At 38.2% G+C, this 20666-nt stretch overlaps 1 protein-coding gene across 11 annotated transcripts in view; it reads right to left on the reverse strand.

The window, feature by feature from the left end:
• Positions 1 to 20317, reverse strand: part of DCX (doublecortin) — a 140280-nt gene extending 119963 nt beyond the window's left edge. For 10 of the 11 annotated variants that reach the window (XM_025431406.3, XM_025431403.3, XM_025431402.3 and 7 more), the window contains exon 1: positions 20062 to 20317. In XM_025431406.3, the coding sequence (XP_025287191.1) occupies positions 20062 to 20204 (143 nt within the window). In that variant the 5' untranslated portion in view covers positions 20205 to 20317. The remainder of the gene's footprint in view (positions 1 to 20061) is intronic. The other variant, XM_049107509.1, reaches the window with a different exon arrangement.
• Positions 20318 to 20666: the final 349 nt, after the last annotated feature.

The following is a 20666-nucleotide window of genomic DNA, read 5'->3' on the forward strand; positions in this document are numbered from 1 at the left end:
GTTTAGTACCTGCCTTCAGCCCAGGGCGTAATCCTGGAGTCCCAGGATCAAGTCCCATGTTCGGGATCCCTGCATGGAGCCTGCTTCTGTCTCTGCCTCTCTCTCTCTCTCTCTCTCTCTCTCTCTCTCTCTCTCTGTCTCTCACGAATAAATAAAATCTTTTTTTAAAAAAGAATATGTATCTTGAAAAAATCATGAAAGGGAAGGGCTTAGATTGTTCTTGATAGGTTGTGGTTTGGGTTAATCAAACTCAGCTGATTAACATCACACATACACACACATACAATCACTAGAGCACATTACCTATCAAAAACACAGAGAGTAGGATCTAGGGTGGGGCAGGGTAAGCAACAGGCAGCAAAGTTGAAAATATATACAAATTGTTTACAGGGACCACAGAACTGTAACGTAGTAGGAATAAATCCAACAAATACGTGTAGGATCTTTATTGAGAAAATCATAAAATGATTGAAGAACATAAGAGAAACGGAAACAAACAGAACCAGACCATGCTTCTGGATGGCAAGATGCAATGTTGTAAGGGTAGCAGCCCTCCCCCAAAGTAATCTATATTTATGAAGAAAATCCAGTAAAAGCCACAAGAGAAATTTTTGTGAAATTCATAAATATCAGTTGTAGTGAGATATCTGTCATTGTAAGGGTTAAAGGAGTAAATATATGTAAAGTGCTTAGAACAAACCCTGGCATATAATATATATGATACAAGTATTAGTTTTTATTTTCCCCTCAAATATTCACATAGCAACTCCTTCACTTCTGTCAAATCTTTGCCCAAATAGCAACTCTTCAACAAGACCCATCCAAGGGGCACCTGGGTGGGTCAGTGGTTGAGTATCAGTCTTTGGCTCAGGTCATGATCCCAGGGTCCTAGGATTTAGTCCCGCATCCAGCTTCCCAAGGGGAGCCTGCTTCTCCCTCTTCCTATGTCCCTGCCTTTCTCTGTCTCTCATGAATAAGTGAATACAATCTTTTAAAAACAAACAAAAAACAAGACCCACGCAGACCATTCTATTTAAAGTTAGAACTTTCCCTCTCAAGGAAGCATTCCCAATTTCCTTTATCCTGCTCTATTTTTTCCATAACGTTTATCATCTTCCAACATACTATATAATATACCTATTTATTATTTTTATTAAATATCTTGGCAAGTAGAATATAAGCTCTGCCAGGGCAGACATATTCTAGCAGCTTTAATGAAATACAGTTCACCATATCAATAGTAATATTTTTGTTTTTATTTTTTAGGACTTTTTTAGGATTTTGTCTTATTTTTTTAGGATTTATGTGTGGATGAGTGGGGGGAAGGGCAGAGGAAGAGGGAGAGATTCTCAAGCAGACTCCCTGCTGAGCACAGAGCCCAATGTGGCACTCCATCCCAGAATCCTGAGATCATGACCTGAGCTAAAATCAAGAACCGAATGCTTAACCAACTGAGCCACCCAGATGACCCTATTTGTTTTTAATACTGTACTAAAATAAAAATGCCTAGAACAATGTCTAACACACAGTAGGTCTGAGTATTTTATTTTATTTTTAAAGATTTTATTCATTCATGAGAGACACAGAGAGAAAGAGAGAGGCAGAGACATAGGCAGAGGGAGAAGCAGGCTCCACGCAGGGAGCCCAATGTGGGACTCGATCCCGGGTCTCCAGGATCAAGACCTGGGCCGAAGATGGTGCCAAACCACTGAGCCACCCAGGCTGCCCTGGGTATTTTAAAAGTGGATTCAGTAAAGGAAGAATGGAATATTCAATATATGGTATTGAGACAATTAACTTTCATATGGAAAAAATTAAATTAGATCCATACCTCGCACCATACATAAAAGTAAATTCCAGATGTCTCAAAGTCCTGAATATAAAGAACAGACCTTTACAATTATTAGACTAAAATATGGGAGATTCTCTTTAAATCTTTGTAGTTGAAAAAAAAAAGACTTTAAAAACCAAGATGAAAAAGCAGTAATCTCATAGGGAAATATTTGTAAACTTGATTACATAAAAATTTAAAGCTTCTGAAGGTGAAAGAGAGCATTAAAACATTAAAAGATAAGTAACAAAATGAGAAAAGATATTTGAATCTTATTTAACTAACAAGGATTAATGTCCTGAAATATATAATATAAAGTTTTATCAATAAGGCAAAGGCAAAACTCCAATAGAAAAAAATGAGCAAAGGATTAGTCCAGATAATTAAAAGGAGAGGAAACCTTGATGGCCATAAACACATGAAAATATGCTCAACTTCACATAACTAGGGAAATCCAAGTTAAAACAGAAATTACATAGTTTGCAGCCATTAGTTTGGTAGAAATTTTTAATATGGCATAGCAAGTATAGGCAAAGATAAAAAACAGTTGGAACTCCATACAATGTTGGAGGAAACATAAATTGGTACAATTTTGGAGAGTAGTTTTTGGCAGCAGCTAGTAAAGTTGAAAGCATGTCTCAATCTATGACCTAGAAATTTCATTTCTAGATACCCATGCTGGAGGAATGTTCACACATGAGTTCAAAGAGATTGCTACAAGGATATTTATGAAAGCATTATTTGGAATGTGGGAAAAAGAAAACAATCCAAATGCCCATCATTGGCATACTAATCTGATTAGTGGTTATTCATATGTGAAATGTTACATACAGTGAAATAGAATAAATGAGTGTTAAGTGTAAGTGGTGGTACACAGATTTCCCGTGCAGCAGTAAGTTTTCATTTCTCTGGTAATGAAATGCCCAGGAGTGCAATTGCAGAGCCATATGATACTTGTATGTTTAATTTTATAAGAAACTGCTAAACTTTCTTCCAGAGTGGCTTAAAATTTTACTTTCTCATCAGCAATGTATGAGAGATCCAGTTTCCGTACATCCCCACTGGCATTGGGTTTTTTATTTTAGCCATTCTAATTGATGTGTCATGATATCCCTTTATGGTTTTAATTTTCATTTCCCCAATGTGTAACAGTGTTGAATATCTTTCGTGTGCCTATTTTCCAACTGTGTATCTTCTTCAGTGGGATGACTCTGTGCCTTTTGCTCATTTTCTAATTGAATTTCTGGGGTTTGTTTGTTTTTAAGATTTTTTATTTTTAAGTAATTTCTACACCCAACATGGGATTCAAACTCAAAAACTTCAAAATCAAGAGTCTCCTGATCCACCGACAGAGCCAGCCAGGCACCTGCATGTTTTTTTTTTAATGTTGAGTTTTGAGAGTTTATTATATATTCTAGATATAAGACCTTTGTCAGATACGTGGTTTGCAAATATATTTTCTTAGACTGTTGCTTTTTTTTTCATCCTCTTATCACGGTCTTCCATAAAACCAAAGTTTTAATTTACTTTTTATTTTATGGATTGTGCTTTTTATTTTTTAAGATTTTATTTATTTATTCATCTGAGACACACAGAGAGAGGCAGAGACATAGGCAGAGGGAGAAGCAGGCTCCCTGTGGGGAGCCTGATGCAGGACTCAATCCCAGGACTCCGGGATCATGACCTGAGCCAAAGGCAGACGCTCAACCACTGAGCCACCCAGGCACCCCTGGATTGTGCTTTATAAAAAGATTTTTTATTTGAGTATAGTTGACACACAATGTTATATTAGTTTCCAGTATACAATATAGTGATCCAACAGCAACTCTATATGTTATGCTCTGCTCATGACATGTGTAGCTCCCATCTGTCACCATACAGCCCTATTACAATGTCATTGACTATATTCCCTATGCTGTGCCTTTTATTCTCGTGACTAATTCCATAACTGGAAGCCTGTACCTCCCATTCTCCTTTATCCATTTGCCCATTTCCCCATCACCCTCCCCACTGGGAACCATCAGTTTGTTCTCTGTATTTATAGGTCAGATTCTGCTTTGTGTTTGTTGATTCATTTGTTTTGTTTTTTGGATTCCACATGAGTGAAATTACATGGTATTTATCTTTCTCTGTCTGACTTGTTTCACTTAGCAGAATATGCTCTAGGTTCATTCACATTGTTGTAAATGGCAAGATCTCATCCTTTTTTATGGATGTGTGATACTCTAGTGTGTGTGTGTGTGTGTGTGTGTGTGTGTGTGATATCATCCTTATCCATTCATCTATCAATGGACGCCCAGGTTGGTTTTATGTCTTGACTATTGTAAGTAATGCTGCAATAAACATAAGGGTGATTATATCTTTTCAGATTGTTTTCATTCAGTTTGAGTAAATAGTAGGGGGATTCCTGGATTATATGGTATTTCTATTTTTAATTTTTTGAGGAAACTCCACACTGTTTTCCACAGTGGCTGCACTAACTTACATTGCCACCAACAGTGCATGTTTCTTTTTCTCCACATCCTCACCAAAGCTTATTTCTTGTTTTTTCGATTCGAGCCATTCTGACAGGTGTAAGGTGATATCTCATTGCAGCTTCGCTTTAAATGTCCTTGACAGTTAGTGAAGCTGAGCATCTTTTCATGTGTCTGTTGTTCATCTGTATGTCTTCTTTGGAAAAATGTCTATTCAGGCACTCTGCCCATTTTTTTAAAGATTTTATGTATTTATTCATGAGAGACACAGAGACAAAGAGAGAGGCAGAGACACAGGCAGAGGGAGAAGTAGGCTCCATGCAGGGAGCCCGATGTGTGACTGGATCTCGGGTCTCCAGGATCACGCCCTGGGCCGTAGGGTGGCACCAAACCGCTGAGCCACCCGGGCTGCCCTCTGCCCATTTTTTAGCCAATCGTTTGTATTTTAGTGTTGAGTTGCATAAGTTCTTTAGATTTTTTGCATATTAACCTCTTACTGGATATATCATTTGCAATATCTTCCCCTATTCAGTAGATTGCCCTTGTTGATGGCTTTGCTTGCCGGGCAGAAGCTTTTTATTTTGTTTTTGTTTTTAAGCTTTTTATTTTGATGTAGCCTCATTTGTTTCGTTTTGATTTTGTTTCACTTGCCTTAGGAGACCTATCTAGAAAAATGTTGCCACGGCCAGAGAAGTTACTGCCTGTGTTTTCTTCTAGGATTTTTACAGTTCAGGTCTCATGTTTAGGTCTTTAATCCACTTTGAGTTTATTTTTGTGTGTGATGTTAGAATGTGATTCAGTTTCATTACTTTGCATGTAGCTATCTGTTTTCCCAGCACAATTTACTGAAAAGACTGTCTTTTCCCCATTGTATATTCTTGCCTCCTTTGTCATAGATTAATTGACCATATAAGCATGGGTTTATTTCTGGGCTCTCTATTCTGTTGCATTAGTCTATGTGTTTTAGTGCCATCACCAACTATTTTGATTACTCTAGCTGTGTAGTATGGTTTGAAATCCAGAAGCATGGCATCTCTAGTTATGTTCTTTCTCAAGATTGCTTTGGCTAGGGCAGCCCTGGTGGCTTAGTGGTTTAGCGCCACCTTTAGCCCAGGGCGAGATCCTATAGACGCGGGATCGAGTCCCATGTTGGGCTCCCTGCATGGAGCCTGTTTCTCCCTCTGCCTGTGTCTCTGCCTCTCTCTGTGTCTCTCATGAACAAATAAAATCTTTAAAAAAAAAGATTGCTTCGGCTATTTGGAGTCTTTTGTTGTTTACGGATTGTGCTTTTGGTGTCATATCTAAGAACTCTTCACAAAGTCTAGGTCCTAAAATTTTCAACTATGTTATATCCTGAAAATTTTATAGATGTATGTTTTACAATTAAATCTATGATCCATTTTGAGTTCGTTTTTGTATAAGCTGTTAAATTTAGATTGTAGTTAATACTTTTTGTCTACGGATATGTGGTTGCTCCAGCACCATTTGTTAAAAAGATTATCTTTTCTCTGTTGAGTTGCTTTTTCACCTTCATCAAAAGTCAACTAAATATATTTAATGTGGGTCTATTTCTCTGTTCTCTATTCTAGCCCATGGATTTTTGTGTCTATCCCTCCTCCAATATCAAACCATCCTGATTATTGTAGCTATAAAAAGGCTTTGAAATCAGGTAAATTGATTTCTTCCATTTTATTCTTTTTTTTTTTTTTCAAAATTGTTTTGGCTGTTCTAGGTCCTTTGCCTTTCCATAGAAATTTTATAATAACCTGGTCTGTATCTATCAAAAATCTTGCTGAGATTTTTGAAAAATGATTTTACTTATTTATGTGTGAGAGAGAGATTGTGTATGCACACAGAGAAAGGAAGAAGCAGACTCCCCACTGAGCCCAGAGCCTAATGTGGGGCTTGATCCCAGGACCCTGGGATCATAACATGATCCGAAGGCAGATGCTTAACTAACTGAGCCACCCAGGCAGTCCTCTTGCTGAGATTTTTGATAGGAATTGTGTTAACCTATCTACCAATTAGAAGAGAATTCACATCTTTCTATATGGAGTCCTCCAATCCATGTATGTGACATGTCTCTTCATTTATTTATATCTTCTTTGATTTCTTTCTTCAGTGTTTTATAAGTATCTACATACACATACTATACATGTCTTGTTAGATATATACTAAGTGTTTTTGAAAGGATTGTATATGATATTGTACCTAAAATTTTGCTTTCTGCATGTTCGTTGTTAGAAATGCAATTGATTTTTGTATGTTGACTTGATGTTTTGCAACTGTGCTGAATTCACTTATTAGCTTCATAAGTTTTTTGTAATTATCTTGTGATTTTCTACATATATCATGGCATCTGCAAATAGAGATGGCTTTATTCCTTTCGAATCAGAATGCCTTTTATTTCGTTTTTTTGCCTTACTGCTGGGACCAAATCTTCTATTGCTTTATATTAAAGAATAGTGGTGAGAATGGGCATCCCTAACTCATTTCCCCATCTTTAGTTGGAAAACATTTAGCCTCTTATCATTGTGATATTAACTGTCAGGGTTTTTTTTTTGTAGATGTTTTATGTTAAGTAAAGAAAATTCTCCTCTATTCTTAGAGTTTTCTGAGGCCTTTCAAAAATATCATGAATGGGGGGCACCTGGATGGCTCAGTTGGTTAAGCCTCTGCCTTTGGCTCAGGGTATGATCCCAAGGTCCTAGGATCAAGCCCTATGTGTCAGGCTCCCTGCTCAGAGGAGAGTCTGCTTCTCCTTCTCCCTTTTCTGCTCCTCAATGTCTGTGCTCTTTGAATCTCTCTCTCTGTGTCAAATAAATAAAATCTTTAAAAAAAAAAAAAAACCATGAATGGATGTTGAATTTTGTCAAATGCTTTTTCTGCATGTATTGATTTGATCATGTGATTTTTTTCTTCTTTAATCTGTTAATATGATTGAATACATAGATTTTTAAAATCCGTATAAATTTGCATATCGATACATTTCTTGATGCCTTTTTTAGTTTGAATCAATTACGAATTGAAAGCATTTCTTCGAAATAATGAAAAATCACACAGACAAGTAAAAACCTAAGCAGAGTTAGCAATCAAGTAATCAAAATATTTGACATAAAGCATACACAGGCCAAAAAAAAAAAAAAAAAGGAAAAAAGTATAGCAGTTAAAGTGCAGTAGTATTCAACTCTGCCTTCACAATAGAATCAAATGGGAGGCATTTTCAAACTATTCTTGATTATGATTTGATTTATCTTGTGTAGTACCCAAACATTAGTACTTTTTAAAGCTGCCTAGCAATTCTAATGTGTAGCCAAAGTTGAGAACCACTGGCATAGTGGAAAGAACCTAATAAGGTAAACTTTGTTTACCTTATTGGGGTCAGATCTGACTTCTGATCCCAGTTATTATTTGCATGACCTTGAGCAAATTAGTGGAGTTTATCTCTAAAATAAGGATAATAGAAGGGTTGTTTTAAGGAATAAATTAAACATCATACATAAAGTTCCTTGCAGTATCCATGGTATATATAAAAATACATTTGCCAGACTCCCAGAATATAGAAGTATCATGTACAACTTATAAGAAGTATCCACAAAGAGAGGGATGACACCCTTCTTTACTTTTCCTCCTCCCTACTGGTTAAAAAATTGAATGATATGATTTGTGTGCAAGCAAACATGTTGCATCAGGAAATGGAAGCCAAGTATTAAGAATGGCAGAGCTAGATAGACTGGAGCCCTGGTGATTATGGAGCAACCATATCAGCCCTGAGAAACTTCTTAACTAACTTTGTTTATGTAATGGAGAATTAAGCTTATATCTTCTTGAGCCACTGCTATATACAGTTTCTTCACTTCCTCTGTTACACCTGATACAATGAAAAAAAAAAAAGATTCAATACATGGTCTTGTTTGAAATCACTCTTGATGGGCCAAAAACTGAGAGGAATGCATGAAAGATGGTGAGTACATGGGTTCTGATTTAAAAAGGAAACTACAGTCCAGGACATGAATAGGAGAGCATAGTAGAGTATTCTTATAGATGACGTAAGCATCACAGGAGCTCTCCATGACTGAAAGTAAAAACTAGGACGAAGGAGTTGTCTTAGAGGCAACTACTCAGTATCACAGGAAGAAAAGCCAGAAGACTCAAATTGTGCCCATTCCTTTTGCCACCATATGCAGTAACAAAGGGATCAATATTCAAGTGAAAGCAATGAGTATGGGAGCTGAAGGCACTGAGATAGTCTAGTATGTTGGGTGACAGGCAATGGCCAAACAGTTAAGAGCATTTATGAGAAATAGGCGCACAGATTTATCAAGGAGCCCATATCATGGCATGTTCTCCAGCTCACTGACTCTGATTGAAAACATCATCTATCTATTCCCTCTATTCTCTGAAACAGGCTGCACAAACAGAGGGAACAGTTAGTCTAAAAAGAAATTTCAGCTACAGAGAGAAGCATATATTAAGAAAATCATCAAACATTTAAACAAAGAAAATACCATTAAATGCAGACAATAAACTCAACAAATAAAGAAGACTTTTCATCAGACAAATGGTCTTCAGAGAAAAATTTCTCAGAACATCAGTAGAAAATAAGAATAATTTTAGAATAGTAAGAAAATATATCACATCTATAAAAGAAGAAGTAGTTTTGAAACAATAACAGGTAAATACGAAAACTTAGAGATTTTTAAAAATAAATACCATAGGTAAAATTAAGATGTGAGCAAATCAACTGAAAAAAGATTTGTAATGGATACAGAGATCAAAACAATGAACTGGAAAATTGGGCTGATGCATTCCCCCAAAGCATAGGATAAAGGATAGAGTGATAGAAAGTAGTAAAGAAAAGGTGAGATGCATAAAGAACAGATCAAGAAATCTCCACCTTGTCTAATAGGAGTTCCACTGAATAAAAATTAAGAGAATAGGTGGAAATCAATATCTGAAGAATAGATGCAAAACAAAAAGCAAAAACAAAAAACCTCCTAGCGAAAGGGGAACCCTCTTGCACTGTTGATGGGAATATGAACTGGTACAGCCGCTCTGAAAAACTGTGGAGGTTTCTCAAAGAGTCAAAAATATAGCTACCCTATGACCCAGGAATTGCACTACTGGGATTTACCCCAAAGATACAGATGCAGTGAAAGACCGAGACACCTGCACCCCAATGTTTATAGCAGCAATGTCCACAATAGCCAAACTGTCGAAGAAGCCTCGGTGTCCATCGAAAGATGAATGGATAAAGAAGATGTGGTTTATGTATACAATGGAATATTACTCAGCCATTAGAAACAACAAATACCCACCATTTGCTTCAACGTGGATGGAACTGGAGGGTATTATGCTGAGTGAAGTAAGTGAATTGGAGAAGGACAAACATTATATGGTTTCATTCATACGGGGAATATAAAAAATAGTGAAAGGGATTAAAGGGGAAAGGAGAGAAAATGAGTGGGAAATATCAGAGAGGGTGACAGAACATGAGAGACTCCTAACTCTGGGAAACGAACAAGGGGTAGTGGAAAAGGAGGTGGGCGGGGCTTGGGGTGACGGGCACTGAGGGGGGCACTTGACGGGATGAGCACTGGGTGTTATACTATATGTTGGCAAATCGAACTCCAATAAAAAATATAGGAAAAAAAACCCTCCTAAAATTGAAGTCATGAATATTCACATTGAAAGGACCCTTTAAGTGAGAAGGGGGAGGACTTATAAAAACAAGAATGGTAATTAAAATGAAGAAAACTTTAAACCTATACATATCATCATGTCATCAAGGATAACAGGAAAATACTAAAAAACTTGAAAAAGAAAATAAAGATCACCTACAATGGAACAAGAATAAGTCTGACACCAAACTTCCATTAGCAACATCAGACATAGGAAAACAATGGAACATATCTTCAAATTGTTGAGTGAAAATAATGTTGAACCTCAGATTTAATACCAAATCAAACTATTATATAAGTGGGAGGGAGAAATAAAGCCATTTTGGACACAGAAGAGCCCAGAACACTTACCAACACAGAAACTCTTAAAAATAATTATTAGAGAATATACTTCTGCAAAAAGAAAATTTGTGGAAGGTAATGGTATTAAGGAAACGATGCTGAATAATTTGTGTATAGTGTATAGAATTAGAAAATTCATTTTAAAAATATGAGGTGCAACCTAGCTCCAACCTTGAGAAGGTTTGGCAAGTGTAAAGTCAGTGAAAGGTATTACCTGTAAATTTTGTTCAAACCAAGCAACGCATTGCGTTCTTCTATAACAACAAAGCAATAATGAATGCTTATGTAGTTTAGAATGGCATGAGGGATGTCTGTGGTCACTGGCCTAGTTTAAGTACCAGGAAACAAATTCTAGAAAGAGATCCGTTCCTGGTCTAAAATAACCTTGTATGGAGCAAAATGAAAGAAGGCAGAAAACTGACCTATACAATAGTATCCTCAAAAGATTTTATTTCACAAAATATTTCTTGAGCTTCTGCTCTGTGCCAGGTTCTGTGTAGGTGCTGAAGGGAGCAAAGACGAAGACAAAGTGGAAGATCCTGGTCTTTGAAGAGTTGGCATTCCTCATTGGGTCTTTCAGAAAAGAAAGGGGCTTTCAGATGAAGCTAGTAAGTCAAAGACATGGGTGAAAGACAGACCTATATTGGAATTTTAGGAAGCTCAATGTGCTAGAGAGTACAGGAAGACTTTGCACCCCAAACATCTGAAAGCAGAGAAACTAACTTGAAGCTAATCCTGTAATACAGTGAAAAGAGGCTTTGTGGAAGTTGGGAGCAATAAGCATGGGAAATTTGAGTAAGGTTTCTGTAATCAAACCCTAGAGATTCTATCTTTTGTTGCATATTTATTTTTTTGTTGTTGTTGCATATTTAAAATAGAGTTCTCTCTTAAGAAGCCATGTGACATAGAAGAAAGTATAGACTTTAACTGCATGACTACAAGCAAATACTGAATCTCACTGAGCTTCGGTTTACTCAGCTACAAAATGTAAATACTAAAAGAGCCAACCCTGAAGGAATTTTGCAAGAATTAAATGAAATAATGCATAAAAGTTCTGGGCCCGTAGGTGGTAATATTAAATAATAACAATGATTTATAGAGCTATGGTTCAAAATTACCCTATAGATATGTTATTGAATTTTGTGTGTATATCACCCATTACAGTCACTATGGCTATATATCTAATTACCTCAAAACTTAGAAGTGTAAAGCAACCATCTATTATGGTCATAGATTCTGTGGGTCAGGAATTTGGACAGGGCACAGCAGGGATGCTCCAAAATGTCTGGGACCTCAACTGGAATACTCAGAGGCTGGGAATGGAACCACCTAGAGGCTAGCTCACTCACATGTCTGGGAGTTGATACTGCTGTCATCTGGAGGCCTCAGGTACCCTCCATATTGAGCCTCTTTATGTGGTCTCCCTACTTGGGCTAGTTTGAGTTATCTCACGGCATGGTGGCTGTGTCAAAGAAGTATCTTTATTATGAACTAGCTTCAGAAGTAATAGAACATCACTTCTACTGTATATAATTGATTGGAGCAGTCATAAGCCCCTACCCCAATTTTGAGGGAAAGAAACATAAAGTCCACCTATCCGTGGGAGGAATATTGAGATCATAGTTTAAGAACACATGAGGTGAGAGATACTGTTGCAGTTTTGTAGGAAAATACAGTCTTTCATATAATCCAGATTTGTAAGTTCAAAGAGCAAATGTCAGATGGGATCCCAAAGTTTCTTCTGCCTATAGAACAGTATAATTGCTACTGTTGGTATGGGCTAGCACCCTTCAAAATTCTTTAGCCTTTAGAAATGAGGCTTGTGTTTTCCTCTTCCCAGGTGTTCAGATAAGAGGTTAACTTATTCGCATTGGAAATGACTGTACATTCAACAGCAGAATGACTTCCTTATGAGTTAATGACCTGTCTACACTGTATTCTGTGTCATAAATTTTATATTTATTTTTGTTCTAACCATTACTGCAACCTTGATGGACTATTATTGTGCCCATTTTACAAATTTAGACTCAAAAAGGCTAAGGTATCAGTAGTCAGGATTCAGGTACAGGTCAGATTCCAAAGTCTTGAGTTTTCTCCATTATAATTATTGCCTCTCCACTGGAGATATTTAAGTAGACTGTAAGGATCATCAGTTAGAGATGCTAGAGAGGGAAGTCCTATATCTAGTAGGAGTTTGGAACAAGACATCTGAGATTCTAAGTTTCTCTTCCAAATTTATACATATACTCTTTACCCAAACAAAATGATTTCTAGGGCATCCCTGGGTGGCTCAGTGGTTTAGCGTCTGCCTTTGACCCAGGGCATGATCCTGGAGTCCCCGGATCGATTCCCCCATCAGGCTCCCTACATGGAACCTGCTACTCTCTCTGCCTCTCTCTCTCCCTGTGTCTCTCATGAGTAATAAATTTAAAAAAATCTTTTAAAAAATGATTTCTATCCTACAGGATCTTTTTTTAAAGATCTTATTTATTTATTTATTTATTCATGAAGGACACAGAGGGAGAGAGAGAGGCAGAGACACAGGCAGAGGGAGAAGCAGGCTCCATGCGGGGAGCCCGACGTGGGATTCAATCCGGGACTCCAGGATCAGGCCCTGGACTGAAGGCGGCGCTAAACTGCTGAGCCACCCTGGCTGCCCCCTACAGGATTTTATATGATATAATATCACTGGCTGTTTGTCCTGCATTGAAAGTTTACCTATTCAAAAGGAGACATGTTATATAGCAACTAATCTCATGAGCTTTGGAGTCAGACAGACCATGGTTTGATTCCTGGCTTTGCCATTTACTACTATGTATTTGGATAAATACACAGGACAAATTTAGCTGCCAGTGAAAGAACAACTGGTGAAAAGTGGCTTAAACAACAAATCTGCAGACAATTACAGGGTTCTTAATTCAGTGGCTCATCAGGAAACCAGTGCTTTCCATTTACTCCCTCTGCTCTCCCCAGTTTGTCATCAATGCCCCCTAGTATGAGACACAAGGTTACAGATGTTCTAAGCATCGTGTAAAGAACAATCCACTTTAAGCAACAAGAAAGATATTTCTTCCCATGAGCATTTTTTTTATTTTCAGTGAATATCTTTCCTAGAAGCCCTTAAGCAGACCTCTGTTCAAGTCCCCTTGGCTAGGATTAGGTACATTTCCATGCAGAAACCAACTATTGGCAAAAGGAATGAGATCCCTGTTTGGCTAAAATTAAGCATGATTTACCTTCTCAGGATTGGAAAGAGTTCAGCTCCTACACACACACACACACACACAAACACACACACAGACACACACACACACACACATCATGACTACCCAAAGGAAGGTGAAAAAAATCAAGGTTCTATTAGCAAAGAAGAGTGGAAGGGACCAATAATGTTTGCTTTAGTACTTAGCATTTCTGAGCCTCACAGTGGGGTCATAGTAACTTTTTCCTCAAAGTACTGCTGTGACATTAACTGAGATAATTCTTATTAAATGCTCAATAAATGTCAGCTATTAATGTGGTGTTTGATGTTATTGTTTGACTTTTTATTTGGTATCTCATCAATAGATGGTCCTTTCCATATTTTCCTTCTGTCCCTCACAGCTTGATATCAATGCCTTGTTTTACAGCCATAAGATGGATACAGCAACTCTAGGCATCATATGCAAATAATGCCTACAATCCTCAATTTCTGTATCTAAAATGGATATATTTCTATTTACCTCAAAGATTTGTTGCAAGGATTAAATGACACCATTCATATAAGAGCTCAATAAAGTCAGCCACTACTCTTCCCATTACTGATATCAATACCCTGTGCACGGTGCCTGGCATAATGTCAAGCACAAAGCAAGCATGCAACAAATGGTAGCTGTTGTAAATAAACATTTTGCACATCTAGTCTGTGCAAGAAAGGGCTGGATAATTTGTGAATCTTGGTTAGACAAATCTTTTTTTAAGGATTTATTTATTTTAGAGATAGAGAGAGCACCGAAGTAGGGGAGAAGCAGACAGAGAGAGAGAGAATCTCAAGCAGGTACCAACTACCTGCTGAGTATGGAGCCTGATGTGGGGCTTGATCCTCGAGACTGTAACCTGAGCCAAAATCAACAATTGGCCACTTAACTAATTGAGCCACCTATGCAAAACCTTCTTACATACAATGTCAAAAGCAGAAACAACAAAGGAAAAAATAGATATCTTGGACTTCATCAAAATTAAGAACATTTGAGCTTCAAATGACATCATTGAGATAGTAAAATGACAACCTGCAGAATAGAAGAAAATATTGGCAAATGATATAGCTAATAAGAGACTTGTATGCAGGATATATAAAGACTCCTGAACTAAAAAGTAAAGCAACAAATAACCCAATTAAAAATGAGCAAATGATATGATAGACATTTCTCTAAATAAGAAAAAATTGACCAAATGGTCAATAAGCACTTGAAAAGATCTTCAGCATCATTAGTCATTAAGGAAATATATATCAAAACCAAAATGAGATACTACTTCACACCCACTAGAATGGAAGAATCATAAAGACAGATAATGAAAAGTATCGGCAATAATATGGTGAAATTGGAGCTTTCATGCACTGGTGATGGGAATGTAAAATGGTGCAGCCTTTATGGAAAGCAGTCTGGCAATTCCTCAAATAATTAAACGTAGAGCTACTACATGATCCAGCAATTCCACAGCTAGGTATATACTCAAGAAAAATGTAAACATACATACACAGAGAAATTTGTACACAAATATGCAGAGCAGTATTACTCATAATAGCCAAAAGGTAGAAATAATCTAAATTCTTATCAATAGATGAATGGATGAATGACATATGCTATATCCATACAATGGAATATTATGCAGCCATAAAAGAAATCAAGTACCAATATGTGTTACAACATGGATGCACCATGAAACTAGTATGCTAAGTGAAGGAGGACACAAAAGGCCATATATTGTAAGTGTCCATTCATATGAAAAATCCAGAACAGGCAAATCCATAGAGACAGAAAACAAATTAATGGTTGCCGGGGGTTAGGGGTAGGGGGAATGGGAAGTGACTGCTAATGAGTATGGGGTTTCTTTGTGGGGTGATGAAAATGTTCCAAAATAGATTGTGATGATGATTGCACAGCTCTGTGAATATACTAAAATATGTCAAATTTTACATTTAAATGGGTGAATTTTATAATACATGAATTATATCTCAATAAACCTCTTTAAGAAAAAAAGAATGGTTCTCACCACTGTTATTCAACATAGTACTGGAAGTCCTAGCCTCAGCAATCAGACAACAAAAAGAAATAAAAGGCATTCAAATTGGCAAAGAGGAAGTCAAACTCTCCCTCTTCACAGATGACATGATTCTGTACATAGAAAACCCAAAAGACTCCACCCCAAGATTGCTAGAACTCATAAAGCAATTCGGCAGTGTGGCAGAATACAAAATCAATGCCCAGAAATCAGTGCCATTTCTATACACTAACAATGAGACTGAAGAAAGAGAAACTAATGAGTTAATCCCATTTACAATGGCACCCCAAATCATAAGATACCTAGGAATAAACCTAACCAAAGAGGTAAAATATCTATACCCTAAAAACTACAGAAAACTTCTGAAAGAAATTAAGGAAGATGTAAAGAGATGGAAAAACATTCCATGCTTATGGATTGGAAGAATAAATATTGTGAAAATGTCTATGCTACCCAGGGCCATTTACATGTTCAATGCAATCCCTATCAAAATACCATGGACTTTCTTCAGAGAGTTGGAACAAATCATCTTAAGATTTGTATGGAATCAAAAAAGACCCTGGATAGCCAGGGGAATATTGAAAAAGAAAACCAATGCCGGGGGCATCACAATGCTGGATTTCAAGCTGTACTACAAAGCTGTGATCATCAAGACAGTATGGTACTGACACAAAAACAGGCACATAGATCAATGGAACAGAATAAAGAACCCAGAAATGGGCACTCAACTCTATGGTCAACTAATATTTGACAAAGAGGGAAAGACTATCCACTGGATAAAGGATAGTCTCTTCAATAAATGGTGCTGGGAAAATTGGACAGCCACATGCAGAAGAATGAAATTGGACCATTCCCTTCCACCATACACAAAGATAAACTCAAAATGGATGAAAGATCTAAATGTGGGATCCCTGGGTGGCGCAGTGGTTTAGCGCCTGCCTTTGGCCCAGGGCGCGATCCTGGAGACCCAGGATCGAATCCCACATCGGGCTCCCAGTGCATGGAGCCTGCTTCTCCCTCTGCCTGTGTCTCTGCCTCTCTCTCTCTGTGACTATCATAAATAAATAAATAAAAATTAAAAAAAAAAGATCTAAATGTGAGAGAAGAATCCATCAAAATCCTAAAGAACACAGGCAACAACCTTTCTGAACTTACCACAGTAACCTCTTGCAAGATACATCTATGAAGGCAAGAGAAACAAAACCAAAAATGAACTTTTGTGACTTCATCAAGATCAAAAGCTTCTGCACAGCAAAAGAAACAGTCAACAAAACTAAAAGACAACCTAAAGAATGGGAGAAGATATTTGCAAATGACATATCAGATAAAGCGCTAGTATACAAGATCTGTAAAGAACCTACCAAACAACACCCAAGAAACAAAAAATCCAATCATGAAATGGGCAGAAGAAATGAACAGAAATTTCTCCAAAGACATACATATGGCCAACAAGTACATGAGAAAATGCTCTGCATCCCTTGCCATCAGGGAAATACAAATCAAAACCACAATGAGATACCACCTCACAATAGTGAGAATTGCAAAATTAACAAGACAGGAAACAACAAATGTTGGAGAGGATGTGGAGAAAGAGAAACCCTCTTGCACTGTTGGTGGGAATGTGAACTAGTACAGCCACTCTGGAAAACTGTGTGGAGGTTCCTCCAAGAGTTAAAAATAGAACTGCCCTATGACCCAGCAATTGCACTACTGGGTATTTACCGCAAAGACACTGATGTAGTGAAACGCCGGGACACCTGCACCCCAATGTTCAGAGGAGCAATGTCCACAATAGCCAAACTGTTAAGGAGCCATGATATCCTTCGACAGATGAATAGATAAAGATGATGTGGTCTATATATACAATGGAATATTACTCAGCCATCAGAAAGGAGGAATACCCACCATTTGCATCGACGTGGATGGAACTGGAGGGTATTATGCTGAGTGAAATAAGTCAATCGGAGAAAGACAATCATCATATGGTTTCACTCATACATGGAATATAAGAAGTAGTAAAAGGGATTATAAGGGAAAAGAATAGAACTGAGTGGGGAAAATTAGAGAGGGGGACAAACCAAGAGAGACTCCTAATTCTGGGAAACAAATAAAGGGTTGCAGAAGGGGTGGTGGGTAGGGGGTGGGGTTACTGGGTGACAGGCAATGAGGAGGGCACTTGATGGGATGAGCATTGGGTGTTATACTATATGTTGGCATATTGAATTTAAATTAAAAAGAAAATAAAAAAAAGAATGGGCCAGGCCTTGCTAGAAATACAAAGATGAGGGGTGCCTGGGTGGCTCAGTGGGTTGGGCAGCTAACTCTTGGTTTCAGCTCAGGTCATGATCTCAGGGTGATGGGGTCAAGCCCCATGTCGGGCTCTGTGCTCAGCAGGGAATCAGTCTGCTTCAGGATTTTCTCTCTCTCTCTCTCTCTCTCTCTCTCTCTAAAATAAAGAAGTAGACTTTTAAAAAAATGAAATACAAAGATGGATAAAACCATAGTTTCCTTATGGCACTATTTGTCAGGAAGTTCAAGTACTGTAAAAAAAAAAAAAGAATAGCACTCCTGGTTCCATTTATGTTCCCTCCCTCATTTTTCTCCCATTCCACTTTTTAAATTTCTATTTGTATTTGATTTATCCTTACAAAATCAGTTCAAATTCTTTCTGGAATAAGGTGGGGGCATTAAGTAAACAAATGACCTGACCTCAAATAGCGACGATACAGGGTAGAAAGAGGTCAGTGCCATAAAGGAGACACTGCTGAAGTGTTCTGAGAGGAAGTAAAAAGAACTTCTGGAAGGGAAAAACAAAAGTGATCAGTGATCCTCCCCGTCCCCACCAGCCCCCACACCCGCCCCACTCTCCCAAAGCATCTTTGTACCCCTGCTCTCCAAATTAGCCCTGGGAGAAAGATGTCATAGGACATATAAATGGATCCCAGAGCACATGAGCAGAGCCAGCCAGGAGGTGCCTGTTCCAATGTGATGAACTCTGAGAACTTCATTTGTGTTAAGCTGTAGCCTGCATGGCAGCTAACCCAATGGTGAGAGGAAGGAAGTGATACGAGCCTCTTGAGCTGGAGTGTGCCTCCAACCTACACCTGACCAGCACCCAGCATGTGGAAACAAGAAATTCTTGGTGCATTAAGCAGCCCTATTGAAGAAGAGCCAGAACCGGGGAGGTGAGTTTTCAGCACGGCAGCTTCAGGCTGAGCTCAGCTGTTGGTGCAGCAGGCACTGGGCTTTCTGCTCAGAAGCTGTCAGAAGCATTATAATTAAACCTCCCCGCCTCCCCCTGACCAGGGCTGACAGCTGTGAGAGCAGAGCTGCTAGGAGAGGCACATATATTCTTGAATCAATTTGGATCCAGGAAGGGGGTGGGAATATTCCACCTCCACAATTTCCACAACAAAGGGCACTTCTATTCCTGGGAAACTCAGGAGTCAGAGGCACCCAAGGCATCTTGCACGGAAGATTTCTCTCCATTAGGGAAAAGATATGGCAGTTTCTTATAAAGTGACATCTAGCTCTGTCTTATGACCCAGCAATTAAACTACTAGGTGTTTATCCAAGATAAATGCAAACAGATATCCAGGAAAAGCCTTGTATATGATTGTTCACAGCAGCTTTATTCATAATACCCCAGACTGGAAAGATCCCAGGGCTTCATCCATGGAGGAATGGACTAACAGACTGTGGCCTATTCAGACAATGGAATACTACCCAGCAATAAACAGGAAGGATGTCCCGATACATGCAAGATGGATGAATCCCCAAACCATGTTAAATAAAGAGGGGTTACACAAAGGAATACATTTCGTGTGATTCCATTTATATCTTGCAAAATCAGTGGTGGAAAAAAAAGCAGAGCACTGATTACTCTGGGGGGAAGAGTGGGCAGGGAATGACTGGAAGGGGCACGAGGAAAGTTTCCAGGGTAATGATTATACTGTATCACTTCATGGGAGTTTAGTTTCCACAGGTAAAGGCATTTGCAAAATTCAGGGAAGGCACACCAAAGAGAAACACTGATTGGAAAATAAAATGAGAAATAAGGGTCATTGTGAAGGGAAGGAGCGACATGTGATGTTATCAGATTTGATTTTTTTAAATGTCAGTCTGAAGCAACTGATTTAAAAAAAAACAGCAAAAATCTTGAGCATTTTACTAAAAATGATATGCAGATGGCAAATAAGAACGTGAAAAAAATGTTCTGCATCATTTTCCATTAGGGAAATGCAAATTAAAGCCACAAGGAGAGATCAGAGCACACTTACTAGAATGGCTAAAATAAAAAATGATGACAAGCCCAAGGGCTGGTGAGGATTGCGAGCAACTGGTGATCTCCTATATTACCAGTCGGAATGCAAAACTGTGCCGCCATTCTAGAAAACAGTTCAGTAGCTTCTTAATACCGGTAAACATACACTTACTATGTATCTGAAGAATCCCACTTACAGATACTTACCCTAGAAAAATGAAAACTCCTGTCCACACAAAAACCTGTGTACACAGCAAGAATGGCTTATCTCCATTTTCTGATGTCTGAAGCCTCAGCTGGCAAGTTTTGAATGTCTGTGTATGACTTAGATGCCTGAGGACTGGAAGCATCTAGTGGTTTCTTCACCCATATATATGGCATGTGAGCTGAGATACATCAAAGACTGCTTAGTGGAGACTAACTATAGTTAGCTATAGCACCTACAAATGGTCACTCCATTGGAGTGTCCAGAGAGTGAGTATTCCAAGAGAACCAGGTGACAGCTGTGTGGCCTTCTCTGACCTCATCTCAGAAGTCACACAGTGTCACTTCCATCACCTTCTATTGATTAATACAAGTTGCTAAGGCCATCTCAGATTCAAAATGAGACGAATTAGACCCTATGTCTTGAATGGGGTAAGTTCGCACTACAGAACATGTGTGATTAGAGATATGGTTGCCTCTTTGGAAAATATGATCTGCAACAGGGAATGCAGAAAATTAATCCACGTATAAATCTAAATAGCCATCAAAGGGCACCTGGGTGGCCGAGTTGGTTAAGCGTCTGCCTTTGGCTCAGGTCATGGTCTCGG

Source organism: Canis lupus, chromosome X, assembly GCF_003254725.2.
Source record: "Canis lupus dingo isolate Sandy chromosome X, ASM325472v2, whole genome shotgun sequence".
Taxonomy (NCBI): Eukaryota; Metazoa; Chordata; class Mammalia; order Carnivora; family Canidae; genus Canis; species Canis lupus.